This window comes from Dendrobates tinctorius, unplaced genomic scaffold, assembly GCF_039654945.1.
Source record: "Dendrobates tinctorius isolate UK_male_01 unplaced genomic scaffold, ASM3965494v1 ptg000159l, whole genome shotgun sequence".
Classification (NCBI taxonomy): domain Eukaryota; kingdom Metazoa; phylum Chordata; class Amphibia; order Anura; family Dendrobatidae; genus Dendrobates; species Dendrobates tinctorius.
This window is the reverse complement of record NW_027361826.1, coordinates 770,117-783,872: the sequence shown is the minus strand read 5'-3', so window position 1 is coordinate 783,872 and position 13,756 is coordinate 770,117. Positions and strand designations below refer to the sequence as shown.

General features: G+C 46.2%; 1 protein-coding gene and 2 non-coding genes across 3 annotated transcripts; all 3 read right to left on the bottom strand.

The window, feature by feature from the left end:
- Nucleotides 1-1,875: 1,875 nt before the first annotated feature.
- RPL3 (ribosomal protein L3) lies at nt 1,876-11,619 on the bottom strand. Its single transcript, XM_073549438.1, has 9 exons — nt 11,469-11,619; nt 10,952-11,144; nt 9,041-9,209; nt 7,542-7,677; nt 5,729-5,915; nt 5,284-5,444; nt 5,091-5,192; nt 2,327-2,542; nt 1,876-1,997 (listed from the first exon to the last, which is right to left on the bottom strand). The coding sequence occupies exons 1-9, from the start codon at nt 11,469-11,471 to the stop codon at nt 1,956-1,958; spliced, it is 1,209 nt and encodes a 402-aa protein (XP_073405539.1). The 5' UTR covers nt 11,472-11,619; the 3' UTR covers nt 1,876-1,955.
- On the bottom strand, nt 3,650-3,740 carry LOC141052376 (small nucleolar RNA U83B). The gene has a single exon (XR_012220794.1). It is a non-coding gene; the product is annotated as a small nucleolar RNA U83B (small nucleolar RNA).
- LOC141052375 (small nucleolar RNA U83B) lies at nt 5,521-5,613 on the bottom strand. The gene has a single exon (XR_012220793.1). It is a non-coding gene; the product is annotated as a small nucleolar RNA U83B (small nucleolar RNA).
- Nucleotides 11,620-13,756: the final 2,137 nt, after the last annotated feature.

Sequence of the window (13,756 nt, the reverse complement as noted above, 5' to 3'; positions counted from 1 at the left end):
GCCAACACCGTACTACAATATAATGTTATTGTACATTAAGGGGATAATACAACAATATTGTACCTTACAGTTATTAGGTTCTTTAAAAAGGACGTAGATCTGTGGATTTATACTGATGGAATATAGGCTGAACTGGTTGGACAAGTGTCTTTTCAGCCTTGCTATGTTACTCGTTTGTGGCTGAGAATTGGGGGGGGGGGGGGTGAACCTCAGACCTCTTGACAGGGGTAAGAGGACAAACCACCTAATTCCCCTTAGACTAAGTTGATCCTCTTGGTCGTGGAAGATGTGCGAAAGGGGCCTTTTAACCCCTTGTGTTTCCAGACCCTGAAAGGATAAGGACAACCTCCATGGTGCTGCCAGGAGAGGATTTTTGGGGCATTTGTTTTTATGTATCAGTTAATTAGCTTTACTAATTCAGTTTAATTGCACTGTACCTGTAAACGTCAGATGCTATACAGATTTATGAAAGGTATCCACTGTGAAGAACAAAATCAAGTGTAACTAAAACCTATCTAAGGCCACGTTAACACGTTCCGTATTTGATCTGTATTTTAAATCAGTATCTGTAAGCCAAAAACGGGAGTGGAACAATCAGTGTGAACATGGCTCAAAGTTAACTTCAGTTTGGCAATGTGTATTATTGTTTTCAGCAAAGTATTCGGAATGTATATAAAGTTCATGCACATTTTTAACCCCTTTGCGACCAGAGGTATTTTTGCATTTTTGTTTTTCACTCCCCTAATTCACAGAGCCATAAATTTCTCATTTTTCAGTCAAAATGGCCATGTCTGGGCTTGTTTTTTACAGGACGAGTTGTACTTTTGAGCGACACCATTGCTTTTAACATAGTGTACAGGCAAACGGGAAAATTTTTTTTTGAGTGTGATGAAATTGAAGTGCAATTCCAGTTGTTTTTTGGTTTGGCTTTTTTACTATGTGCACTAAATACTAAAACTGACCTGCCATTATGATTCTCCAAGTCACTACAAGTTCATAGACACCAAACCTAACTAGGTTCTTTAAGTGGTGAAAAATATAAAAATCACAAAGTCAGTTAAAAAACTTGCACCATTTTTGCAATACCTGTAGCGTCTCCATTTTTTGTGATCTCTCGTTGGGTGAGGACCTATTGTGTGCCGAGCTGATGTTTTTAATGATATTTTGGTGGAGATCTGATCTTTTGATTGCCAATTATTATAATTTTAATACAATGTTGCGGCGGCCAAAAAAACTAATTGTCGTTTTGACTCATTTATGCCGTTTAGATAGATAGGGCAATTCTGATCACAACGATACCAAGTGTGTATGCTTGATTTTTTTCTTTGAATGGGGCAAAAAGGGGGGTGTCCTGAACTAACGTTTTTGTCACTTTTGGCATGATTCAATAGTCTCCATGGGAGACTAGAAGCTGCTATAACCCGATGGGCTCTGCTACATACAGGCGATGATCAGATCGCCTGTATGTAGCAGAATTGCTATGAGCGGTGACCACTGTCACAAAACTACTGACATGTGCCAGGATTAAAGGAAGGGTGTCTGACATTGGCGTATTATGCCCAATGTCGGAAAGGGTTTAAAGACCATGTATACTGATCTGCAGTGTTTGAAAGCTGCAACATTTTGATTTCTCTTTCAGGTACACTTTCAGGAGTGGGATTTTCCCCACATAAAACTGCATTAGATGCAGGATAAAAAAAAAAAGTTATGCATGTGTCCAGTACATGCAGTTTAACAGCTTAGACAGCCACATGGCATGTACAAGGGAAGTCAAAACCCACATGCTTCACATGTCCAGCCACCCTAAAGCCAGATGTACATCATTTTCATAATATGGCACAAACTGAACCGCTCAGTAAACACAAGACACATGTATTGTTTTATAGAATTTAATAAGAAATCCATCAATACAGCAGTGTAGTCCAGGTGGTAGTTGGCACAGTGTATGGTCAGACTTATGCTTCCTCCTTTGCCAAGCGGTCTTTCTTGAGTGGACCCTGCGAGATGAAGACTATGTTAGTACAGAGCAACAGATGACATTTAAACTGTACATTTTATCTTGCTGTTGACATCGAGCTCATTGAGTAACAAATCGTACACCATTTAAAATATAAGAGGGATACAGGAACTAACAGATGTCTGTCACTCTGCTGGAGAAATGCCAACAGTTAACCTAAATTCTACTAATGAAAAGAGAAACTTCAGAGCACAGCGGTGCAAAGTTTTGGTATATTAAGTTAGGACATTTCAAATAAAAAGTCTGTGCAATACTGTAAGCATATGTGCTAAATAATGCCTGGGGTACAGTTAGTTTACAAATCCATACCATGAAAGCCTTCTTTTCTTCTGCAGTCTGGAAACGGCCATGTCCAAATTTGGAAGTTGTGTCGATAAACTTGAGGTCGATCTTCTCCAATGCACGACGGCTGGTCTGCACCAGGAGGGATTTGCGCAGGGTAAGGACTCGTTTCTTGGTCCCAACAACACAGCCCTTCAGCAAGATGAAGTCATTTTTCACTTCTCCATAATGAACAAAGCCACCCTAAGAAAAAGAATAGAGTGACTGTGTGTGTTGTAAAAGGTTGAGAAAAAAAAAAAAAAGTTACCATGAAAAACAATGCCTGCATGATAATCTTCAGTGACTAGCTACAAGAAATGCCTATAAGGATTCAATGAACATGACAATCTTGGTATTATAGACTTAAAAGGTAAAGGGTCAGACTAAGGGTATGTTCACACTGGGTGTTTTTGCAGCTTTTTATTCTACAGCAAAACCAGATTTCTTGGCAGGAAAGAAGCTGCGGCAAAAAAAACACAAGTTTAGGTACAGATTTGGCGAGTTCTTTTGGTGCATTTTTTGTGTCTTTGTCCATGACTTTTCTGCAGAACGATGGGTGAAAAATGCTGCAGAAACACTGAAAGTAGTGACATGCTTCATGTCCAAAAAAAGCAGCAAAGCACAAAATACGGACAAAAAAAAAATGACAGTGAGTGTGCATGAGATTTCTGAAGTCTCATAGGTTTTGATGGTACTATAAACAGCAGCTGAAAATTAGCATAAAAAGGGCAGCAAAAACACCCAGTGTGAACATAGACTAAAGGTACTGTCACACTTAGCGATGTACCAGCGATCCCGACCAGCGATATGACGCGGTCAGGATCGCTGGTACATCGCTAAGTGGTCGCTAGTGAGCTGCCACACAGGCAGATCTCACCAGCGACATCGCTGGGGACGGGGATCGCTACTTACCTGTCACACCAGGCGATCCTGCGTCCTCCCGCCCGCGTCCACGCGTCGCTCGTCCTCACAGCAGGAAGCGCCGCAGGAAGCTGACGACGAGAAACAGTCCTGAACGTTCTCGCGCGATCAGCGATAACCAGCGGGGGAGCCGGTCGGAGGTAAGTATCAGACACAGAGATATCGCTAGCAATATCGCTATAACGTCACTAGTTATAGCGATATTGCTAGCGATATCTTAGTGACATGCCCTTAAGGGTGAAGCAGAGTATTTTCAATCAGACATTTAACGCCTCCTGATTGCACTCCAGTGGGGGGTTTAATCAGATGACAAGTTAGGCAGCATTAATAAGACTACAGTACAGTTAATGCAAAAAGACCTAAGGGCAATGCGATAATTGCTACCAGGGAGCAGTCCTCAGAAGGAAGGCAGCATGGAAGTCTTAATCATGCTTTTCAGGCACTGTCCAGTGCAGATTCCATTGCTTCATCATAGGACAGTCAGCAATATGACCTAGGACCTACGGACTGTCACCTGAAGCGCCGGACATTCTGCACACTTATTTTTCAAGTGTTATTTTCAGATCATCTTTTTTTTTTATCTTAGGTACTGGATTTTATGGACTAAGACTTTCCCCTATCTGAGTGCGCAGATTGAGATCGGTGGACATTTTCCTGAAGCAGAGTGCTGCCAAGATCTCAATCTGTGCAAGTGCGGCCTCAGAAAAATGGCTGCCGAGAAATCGGCGATGTACTCTGCTCACCATTGACACCGGGCCATGGTGTTGCCATATTTGTCACCAGCATCCTTATTCCATGCTCTGCCTCACCGCCAACAGTGGACCTGAAGCATCACACCCCAGAACTGCAGCATTGCCCCACCACTGGCACCTGATCCGCAGCATAGCATCCCAGGACTGCAGCATATCCCCACTTCTGCCGCCACTGGCTTCCTGAGGAAGGGACCATGTCTTTTGTGACCCCGCTCTACCACCGCTGGCCCTTAGGTAAGATACCGTATTTTTCGGACTATAATACGCACCGGACCATAAGACGCACCCCAAATTTTGGGGTGGAAAATAGGGGAAAAAAAATAATGTGTCAAATGGGGGTCCGTATTACTGTCTGAATTCAGCTTATCAGCACAGGTAGAGGAGAGGTCACAGGGGTCATTTGGTGTGATGTGTTGCGGCTGTGCTCTGGTCACAATATACTTACAAATCTTGTTGCGGCGGTCCAGTGGCGGTGGTCCCAATGCAGCCTCCCTGTGCTCTGTGGTGCGGTGGTGTCGAGGCTCTGTAGTGTGGCTGCAGCGGGGCTCCGCCGGCATTTCATTAAAGCCCCCCAGAGCTCTGTTGCTGCGACGCGGAGGCCTCCGGACAGATGGCCGCCAGGGGCCTCCGGAAAGATGGCCGCTGCTCAGTTTCAGATCTCCGCAACGAGATCTTGTTGCCAAGATTTGAATTTGAGTATGCGCAGCTCATCTTTCTGAAGACCACCGCGTTGCAGCAACGGAGCTGCGGGGGGCTTTCGGGCTTTAACGAAATGCCGGCGGAGCCCCCCACGCAGCACAGAGCCCCGCTGCAGCCACACTACAGAGCCCCGACACCACAGGAGGCTGCATTGGGACCACCGCAACAGGTTTTGTAAGTATATTGCGACCATAAGATGCACCCCCATTTTCCCCAAAATTTTTTTTAGAGAAAAAAGTGCGTCTTATGGTCCAAAAAATACGGTACCTTAAATTCGGACAAAGACAGACCCCAAAATCTTCTCACTCTAAAAAGATGCAGTCTAGCCCATTGGTACAGAACGAGTATTTTGACAACACTGTACCATAAAGGTAGCTTACCAATGGGTTGATACTCTTGTCTGACAAATCATAGTCTGTTGAGGCATTGCTCTTCACGAGTTTACCATCTTTTGAGTGGTAGCCTTGCCCAATCTTGTAGATCTGTAAGAAAGCAAAACTTTAGTTCAGTTGCACATTAAAAAAAAAAAAAAAAAAAACACACCACAAAGCAAGGCCGATCAACATCCCATACCTTCTTGTTGATCTCCGTGCGGTGGTGATAACCTTTCTGGCCAGCACGAGCCACAGAGAAGGCAACACGGGCAGGATGCCAAGCTCCAATACAAGCAACCTTTCTCAGACCTCTGTGAGTCTTACGTGGCAGCTTCTTTGTATGCCAACGGCTAGTCACACCTGGGTGCAGAGAAAAAAAATAATGCATACAGGTTAGTAGAGAAGTTACACTGGCTATGTAGTAGCCTTAAGGCAAGTTGTTCTCAGAAGGAAGGCAGCATGGAATAATTCTTCAGCGTTATCAGGCACCGTGCCCAGTGCTTATTCCATGACCTCATCACAGAACAGACTAAACCACATAAGTTTAGGACATGCAAGGTGTGGTTCCTGACAAGATTAAGGAAAAACCATTTTGTCCACAACACATCATCCACCATAGAAAATGCCATACCCTTCAGCCTCACCTTTGTAGCCTTTTCCCTTAGTGACTCCAATGACATCAATCATTTCATCCTGACCAAAAACGCCAGACACTGCCACCTGCTGCTCCAGCTTCTCACGAGCCCAGTCCACCTTCTCTGCAATAGTCCCTCCGTTCACCTGGATCTCCATGAGATGAGACTTCTTCTGACGCAGGGGCAGCAGACGCATCTTAAAATGTCAAGAGGTAATGCTTTAAATTCTACATGAAAAATTTGCCACGGCTCGAACCAGATTCAGATCAATAGGAGTACAAGTCAGAAAAATCGACACTCAGCAAAGATTGCAGAAAACAATCATCTGTCCGCCCGTCGAGAATCTCATCATTTGCTCTCACAAGAACTGATAACGCTCGCATCCTGTGTAATATACTGTTACAGTTTTCAATGGTAAGCTCATATAGCATGTATTTATCTATTCGGTATATGAGTAGTCAGAATGCTGGGTAGAACGTAGCTTGTGCACTCAGATTTATCATCAGTAGTAGAGCCCCCACCTCTACACCATTACTATCTCCCAGATAAGATTATGCATAATCTCAAAATGAAACCGATTGGGAGTTAATGTGGCTGAAGGACATTTAGTGCTCATTATAGAGGACTGACTGGTTTTGTCCTTGCAATGCCAGGAACCACTTTCCTCAAAAACACCATTAGAGCTGGTAGTTAAGGAGGTTCTCCACTACTTCAGCATTGATGGCCTATCCTTAGGAGAGATCATCAATGTCTAATTGGTCAGGGTCCGACACCTGACACCCCGATCAGCCATCTGTGAGCCGCCACCACCACTAACTTGCGGAGCTGGCCATCTTCTGATGGTGGCCGCCACAGGGTACTAACTAACATATCCCTCCTATTGATTTGAATATGAGGCTAATGTGCAGTACCCTGCCACAGCCACCATCAGGAGATGGCCAGCTCCGAAAGAGTACTCATGGCTGGGAGCAGCCGCCGACACTTAACGGCTGATAGTCTCTGATCGTCCCAAAGATAGGTCATCAATGCCAAAGTAGTGGACAACCTCCTGAAGCCTTCACTGCACTAAAGGGGGCCATCCGATTGTCACTAGACTTCTGCCCATACAGAGTGACATACTTGCAGTAGTCAAGACTGTTTACCATTCAATATTGGTTTGATCACAATCAAACTGAATCTGTCCCAAAGGTTTTATCTACCCCATCTGAAAGCAGCACGATACAGGGCCAGAGACCATACCAGTGATCATCATTTATTGGGCAGCTTCTGCAGTTTTAATTAAAAAAAAAAAAAAAAAAAAAAGAAGTTTGCTGCAGATCAATTTTATAAATGCAGAGTTCTGCATAACCCCACCCACACCACTGATTGGCAGCTTTCTGCCTATGCAGTGTACACAGAAAGCAGCCAATTAGTGGTGACTGAAGACTTCTACAGAACTTGAAAATACGATGGACTACTTGGCAGGTTTACTGGTCCTGCATTGATAAAATCAGTTTCATCAACAAGAAATCAAAACTACAACAGACAGCCCAGTAAGTGACATCACTAACCAGGGTGTGTCTATTATGCTGCCATTAGGTGACAAGTTTCCCTTTAAATGCACAGTACTAGACTTAGGTCACAATTTAGCATGCAGCTAGAATGCCCTATACTTGTGTTGGTATAGCTTTGTATTTCTTGTGTATGGGACTTTTTTTGTATGTTGTAATAAAAGTTACATCTTCTATTCCCATACATGCCAGTGTGGGATTTTAAAGGCTAGGGTAGGTAGGATTATAAGACTAGATCCAGAATAGACGAACATGCAATTACTAGCACATACCTGTGTATGGGCAATGACTCGGATGACCTGGCAGTATTTCTTCATGCTTGCAAAGTCTTTCTCCAGTTGCTTCTTGCCTTCTTCATCTTGCCACTTCTTGCAGTACTTGGTGAAGGCCTTCTTCTTGGATTTATACCTTCAATGGCAGAGCATGCATGTTGGAGTGGACCCTCATCATGCCCCAATGAAAGGACAAGAGCGGAAGGCACCAAACCATTCCAGGTGTTTGGCTCATTGCACGGGCTTCAAAGGAGATTTTCAGCCAGCAAGCGGAGCCTGGAGCTCATCAGACAAAGGCAGACCAGGCCAGAGCTGAGAGGAGCTGCCAATGTTCATTCCATGTAAATTAATACTATCAAATGGAAGTCAAGCGAGTTAACAGATTCTTGCAGTACATTAAGCATGTAAGCAGTTATCAGTGCAGACTATGGATTAGGGAGTTACTGCAAAATTCTACAATGGTTAAAGTCCTTAACGGGAACTGTACTTTCATGTAACTTTATACAATAGGCTGTCTAGTGTGCACATGAGGAATAACCTCAACTCTGGTCATTATGTGACGTGTATCCTGCATTTTCACTAATTTTCCCCTCTGAAATCTCCCTAAACTTGTAACTGACTGGTGATCTCTCATACACACAGGTATTCCTGCGGTAGTACACAGAAGCAGTAGGGAAGAAATACAGCAACACTAATCAATGACTACAAGCTAGGGTGAGGCAAGAGACTTGTTGGAAAGCTCAGCACAATCTGTCTCCATACACACAGGTATTCCTGCGGTAGTACACAGAAGCAGTAGGGAAGAAATACAGCAACACTAATCAATGAATACAAGCTAGGGTGAGGCAAGAGACTTGTTGGAAAGCTCAGCACAATCTGTCTCCCTTTGCTCCTGACTCTTCCTACCCCTCGCCTCCCCACAAAAAAAGGAGGTGGAAGCAGAACTCTGTGCCCCCACCACAATCCTCCATAGTGATTGGTGAGATCAAGAAGCACAGCAGAGATGAAGAGGTGGCTCATAAGTGGAGAAAGAAGAGTTCTCCAGTAACATTACAAAAGATCTTCCATTGCTTTCTACTGATCCCTACAGTTCCAATTTAAAGGACTCCACACACAATGACTGTTTAAACCAAGTACAGGTGCTCGGTGCTTCAAGGTGACGCCAATCATTTAACTACACCTTCCCACCTGCTTGCTTTCCATCCATCTCCTTTCGGTGGCCCCATGAAGCCAGAGCTGGCAATCTAGTTAGTGGGGAGAGGGGATCAGGGGAAAACAAGCAGTTGGGAAGGTGTAATAAAGGTTTGGCTCCACCGTGAAGCACCAAGCACCTGTAACGGGTTTAACCATTCTGTGCAGACAGGCCAATTAAGCAAAAAGCTGACAAGTTACAAGATTCACTGTAATACATCCACAATTGATGTTCTTTTCCTTTTAGAGACCATGAATTGCATTATATCCAGCACCCTCCAGAACACAGTAAGTAGTAGCAATCTCACCAGTTCTTGTAGAAGCGCCTCTTGCATTCATCACTGATGTGCTCGGCAAAGATGGTCTTAATGCTGCGAAGCCCACGTGGAGTCTGGACGTATCCCACAATGCCAACAATGACCATAGGGGGAGTCTCCACAATAGTCACTGCCTCCACAACTTCTTTCTTGTTCACCTCTATAAAAAAAAAAAAAATAAGAGGTACAGTCAGTTGAGAACAGCCCACTGTGGACTTTTCTCCTAGTCTTTGTACATAGACCATACAAACCAAGCAGAAAACAATGAAGTTCAGCAGCAGCAGACTCCTATGGACATTGCCCTGCCCCATTTCAAAATGGTCTAATAAAACAACCCAGCAGTGTAAGAAATGTCATGCAACGTGAAATGGATGTTGATTTTCACCCAAACATGTCTCTTGCAGACTTGTGGATTTTAACACTCCATGGAAATTCTCATGCAAGTTTTGCAATAGAAAAGTCTGCCACATGTGAGACTACCTAAAACCCTAACACTTAGTGATAGCCTGTAAACTCAACCAATTAGGAGAACAATACACTTGGGACCGTCAGCAGGTTTTTGCCCCGCAGTCTGAGGGAGCAGCATGATGTAGGGGCAGAGACCCAGCTGCCAGTTATGTGCGAATTCTCAACCACTTGTTGTAGGTTCAATAAAATCAATTTTAGCAAGTTTTTCCTCCATATCCATGAGCTCTGTATAACCCTGCCCCCATCAGATTAGCAGCTTTCTGCCTATGCACAGCACACACAGAAAACTGCCAGTGGTGCGGGCAGGGTTATAGAGCGCCACATTCAGAGAACTGGAAGAGCTGCAGCAGATTAATTGTAGATTTTATCTAGTCTGCAGCAAACAGCCCAGTAATTAAGAGATGAGCACACCAGTTAGTGCAATGCAGGTCCAGGCTCTCAGGCTGTGGACAGATGTGTAAACTTCCTGCACTTCCCCCAGCCTGGAGTTTGATTCATTGGCCTGGCATCACGTTAATCATAAGTCGAGCGCAGGAAATTTGCACAGCTTCTGTGGACAGACAGAGCACTGGACTATGGACTGGGGTTTGCACAACACGATCCATTCATCTCTAAATGCAATCACTGGAATCAGCGTCTCTGCCTCTACATTATGCTGCCCTCAGATTACATACTAAAAACCTGCTGACAGATTCCCTTTGACATGTAATTTTTCATAAAGCTGTCAATTAATCGTTAACGTACATGGCTAGGGTCACTTGTTACAGACTGGTAATAAGCCAGATACATTATTCCAGATGCAAAAACACTTGCAAGTCAGACAAAAGCAGAAGACGAGCTACAGTCAGCAATCGACATTCAGCAGAGACAACCAGAGGAAGTCAATCAGACCGCCCGTCGAAAGGGTTTCATCATGTATAGCTCTTATTAGTAAAAAACAGGCCAATTTGCCTGACATTTTATGTACTTCTACAGTGCTACTAAACTGTGCAGAAACACCACGTATCCATCATCATCAAGACGCATGGCTAAATATTAGATCTGCCTCTGTGGTGGGCACAAGACCCCACAGCTTTATAGAGAACATGCAGGCTCAGCAGTAACCGGGCCGGTCCTATGTAGTTACTGGGCCTCCTGTCCAGGCATGTAACGGTGACTAAAGGGAAGAACCACCTCATCTCCTAGCTGCATAATGTAGAGGAGACCCGGATTCCATAGAAGGGTCACTTACTGGGCTGCTTTGTGCAGTTTTGATATAACCGCCATTTGCTCCGATCATTAGTAAACCTGCTGCCATGTAGTCCCCCACACATTGAGGAGGTCTGTGTAGCCCAGCACCACCAGTCTATCTGCCTCAGCCCACTCCTCCCCGGCCCTGCTCTCACTACAGACGGCAGCACGATGCAGGGCACACGCCACAGAGGCCACACTTACTGGAGCCAGGTCTGTCCACCTCCCGCACTATGTGGGTCATGCCGGCCTTGTAGCCCAGGAAAGCCGTCAGGTGGATGGGTTTGCTCGCGTCATCCTTGGGGAAGCTCTTCACCTTGCCACGATGTCTCTTGCTGCGCTTGCGTGGTAGGAAGCCCAGGGAGCCGTGCCTGGGAGCGGAGAACTTCCGGTGAGACTAGAGGAGAAAGACAGACACGGATGGTACAGGCACGGCCCGAAGTGAGCCCAGCAGCCGTCACTGGCGGACCGCCGCGGCGCTCGCCCCATCAGACACGACAAGCTGCTAGGCAGCGGCCTCCCGGCAGTGGCGGTCACGTGCTCATGGCGGCGGTCGCGTCCAGGCCTCTAGGAAAGCTGTGCCCTTCACAGCCAGCACATAAGACACGAAGGCCGCGCACACTGCGGGCCGCTCACCCGTGCACTAGCATGAGGGGCACAGCCAGGCCGGGATGGCTCACATACAGGCCGGATGGATTACAGGCCGCAGCGCTGCACTCACCATCGCGTCTCCTGCCTGGAATAGAAGAGAAGGTGACGCCGCTAGGCGAGTCCTATTTATAGACGCACTGTGAAGACACGCCCACAAGGTTTCCCACCTCTAAAACTTTATTAACAAGACGTGGAGGAGCACACGAGCATTGGAGCTGTGCGGAGTGGTGATACCGGGTACACAGCACGTGACTGGCGTCCGCTCACTCGCAGTGTCCGGGGCACTGGCGGCGGTGGCGCCCTCGGGTGTGGGGGGCGTCTCACCCGCGGCCGCCAGCACAGTTCTGTGCAGTGAGAGCTGTGAGCCCTCCTCTTCCTAAAGCCATATGAGGCCCTATACCGTATCACCTGTACGCTCCACTGCTAGCATTCACTCCCATAGAATGTGCTGGAAAGCTGGCTCTCTTAATAAGCTGCCGTTAGTGTTTGCACTTTGTTTTGCGGTTTTCATGCGGTTAAGGCTATGTGCACACGCTGCGGTTTTTGCTGCGGATCTGCAGACAGTGTAGCATGTAAATCTATGGGATTTACAATCTGCTGTGCACATGCTGTGGATTTTTAACTGCGGAGAAGCTGCGGTTTTGAATCCGCAGAAAGCAATGTCATTCTTTTCTGCGGATTCTGCTGCGGTTTACCATCTCCTCCATTGTAGAGAAGATAAACTGCAGGCCAATCCGCAGGTCATTTTACCTGCAGTCCCACAGATAAAAATCCGGAGACCAATCCGCAGCGTGTGCCCTTACCCTAAGGCCTCTTTCACATATCAGTTTTTTTCCATCACTCACAATCTGTCGAACTTTTTAAAAAAAAAAAAACATCCGTCGACTGATGCCGCTGGATCAGTTTTTTTGTCATAGACTTGTATTAGCAACGGATGGCCTCATGTTTCATCCGTCAGAAATTCTATGTCCGTCGGACGGAGACAACGGACATAGGAACATCTTTGTCTACATCGAATAATCAGACAGCGACGTATCCATCGTCTGTCCGATATTTGCTAGAATGGAAGCCTATGGGCTATGCGTGGTTGTGTGGGGGTCTGCATGTCTGTGTGTGTATGCAAGCATCGTCCGATGGGACTACAAGTCCCATTGGACTATGCCTGCTGCAGTGATTGACACATTAGCCAATGATGGGACAGTTGTAGTCCCATCATCCGGCTAATGTGTTGAATGTAAAAAAAAACATACATATAGTTCATACTCGCCATCTACACCTAATTCCCGAAGCCCTCGATCACCTGTAAAAAAAAATTAAAATAATAAACCAACAATTTACTGTTAGGGGCTAGCGGAACACACCAAATAATGAAGATGGTATAAGGTGCGTTCACAGCCCGGGGTCCACCGTGCAGAGATGGAGAGCTGCTGCTCGGTAATGGCGGAGAACTAAATGAACACCGGCGGGTAACCACTGACCCGGTGTATAAGAGGCGAACCCTGTTACTTCACAGGGCCGCTGTGACCTAAGATGAGCGCAAGTGAGGTCACGGGACTCAGCACCAAGGACACGGGGATTGAGTCCTCCTAGACCCACTTGTGCACTGAGCCACTACTGTGGTACTAGGGAAAGACACCATGGACGCTGTACCGCACTAGATATGTACAGCGCAACTCTGGCGGACGCCACTAACCAGCCCAAACTTAGGACTGGAAAGTGCTTTAGTTGCGCACGGCGCCACTCAAACGGGTGCAGCTGTACACACAGTACAGTACTGCCTTAGGTAGGATGGCACAATATGGCGCTACGAGAGGTGCTGTGAACTGGGAGCACTGTGGCATTAGACTTAGCCACTACAAGGCGCTGACTCTAATAGCCCTAAACCATACATGTCCAAGGGAGGGGAGTCTTAATGAGTCAGTCACCAGATACATGCATCCATCATCACTCACACAAAATACCATAAGAGTCTATACTAGTGCATGGCCGTGCAGCCATGTGACTCTATTCTAGCAGCGTCCTTCCGGGACCTTCCTAGTGATCCAGTGGGAGCAGCAATAGGACCTGAGCACGTGACCTCAGACCTCCAATTAGAGGACTTCCTATTGCAGGTTACTATAGCTGAACCCTGATTAGCAGCAGCAACCAAGCAAGACACCAGGAATGACGTCTTTGCTGAGCAGGCTCCTCTGCAGCCAGAGAGGAATGGGAGACCACAGATGGCAAGGCTCAAGTTTCCTCTTGTGCAGAGGCAGGAAGCCGACGCCTAACATTACCCACCCTCCTAGGGCCCCCTCCCCCCTGTGCCTCGCTATGCTCAAAGGCTGCAATGAGCAAGAATGTTCTCCACAGGCTCTA

Coding starts and splice junctions, on each gene's coding strand:
- RPL3 (XM_073549438.1), bottom strand. Junction 7,678..9,040: donor AGGCGCTTCTACAAGAACTG/GTGAGATTGCTA, acceptor CTGCCATTGAAG/GTATAAATCCAAGAAGAAGG. Junction 5,193..5,283: donor GCACGGAGATCAACAAGAAG/GTATGGGATGTT, acceptor GCTTTCTTACAG/ATCTACAAGATTGGGCAAGG.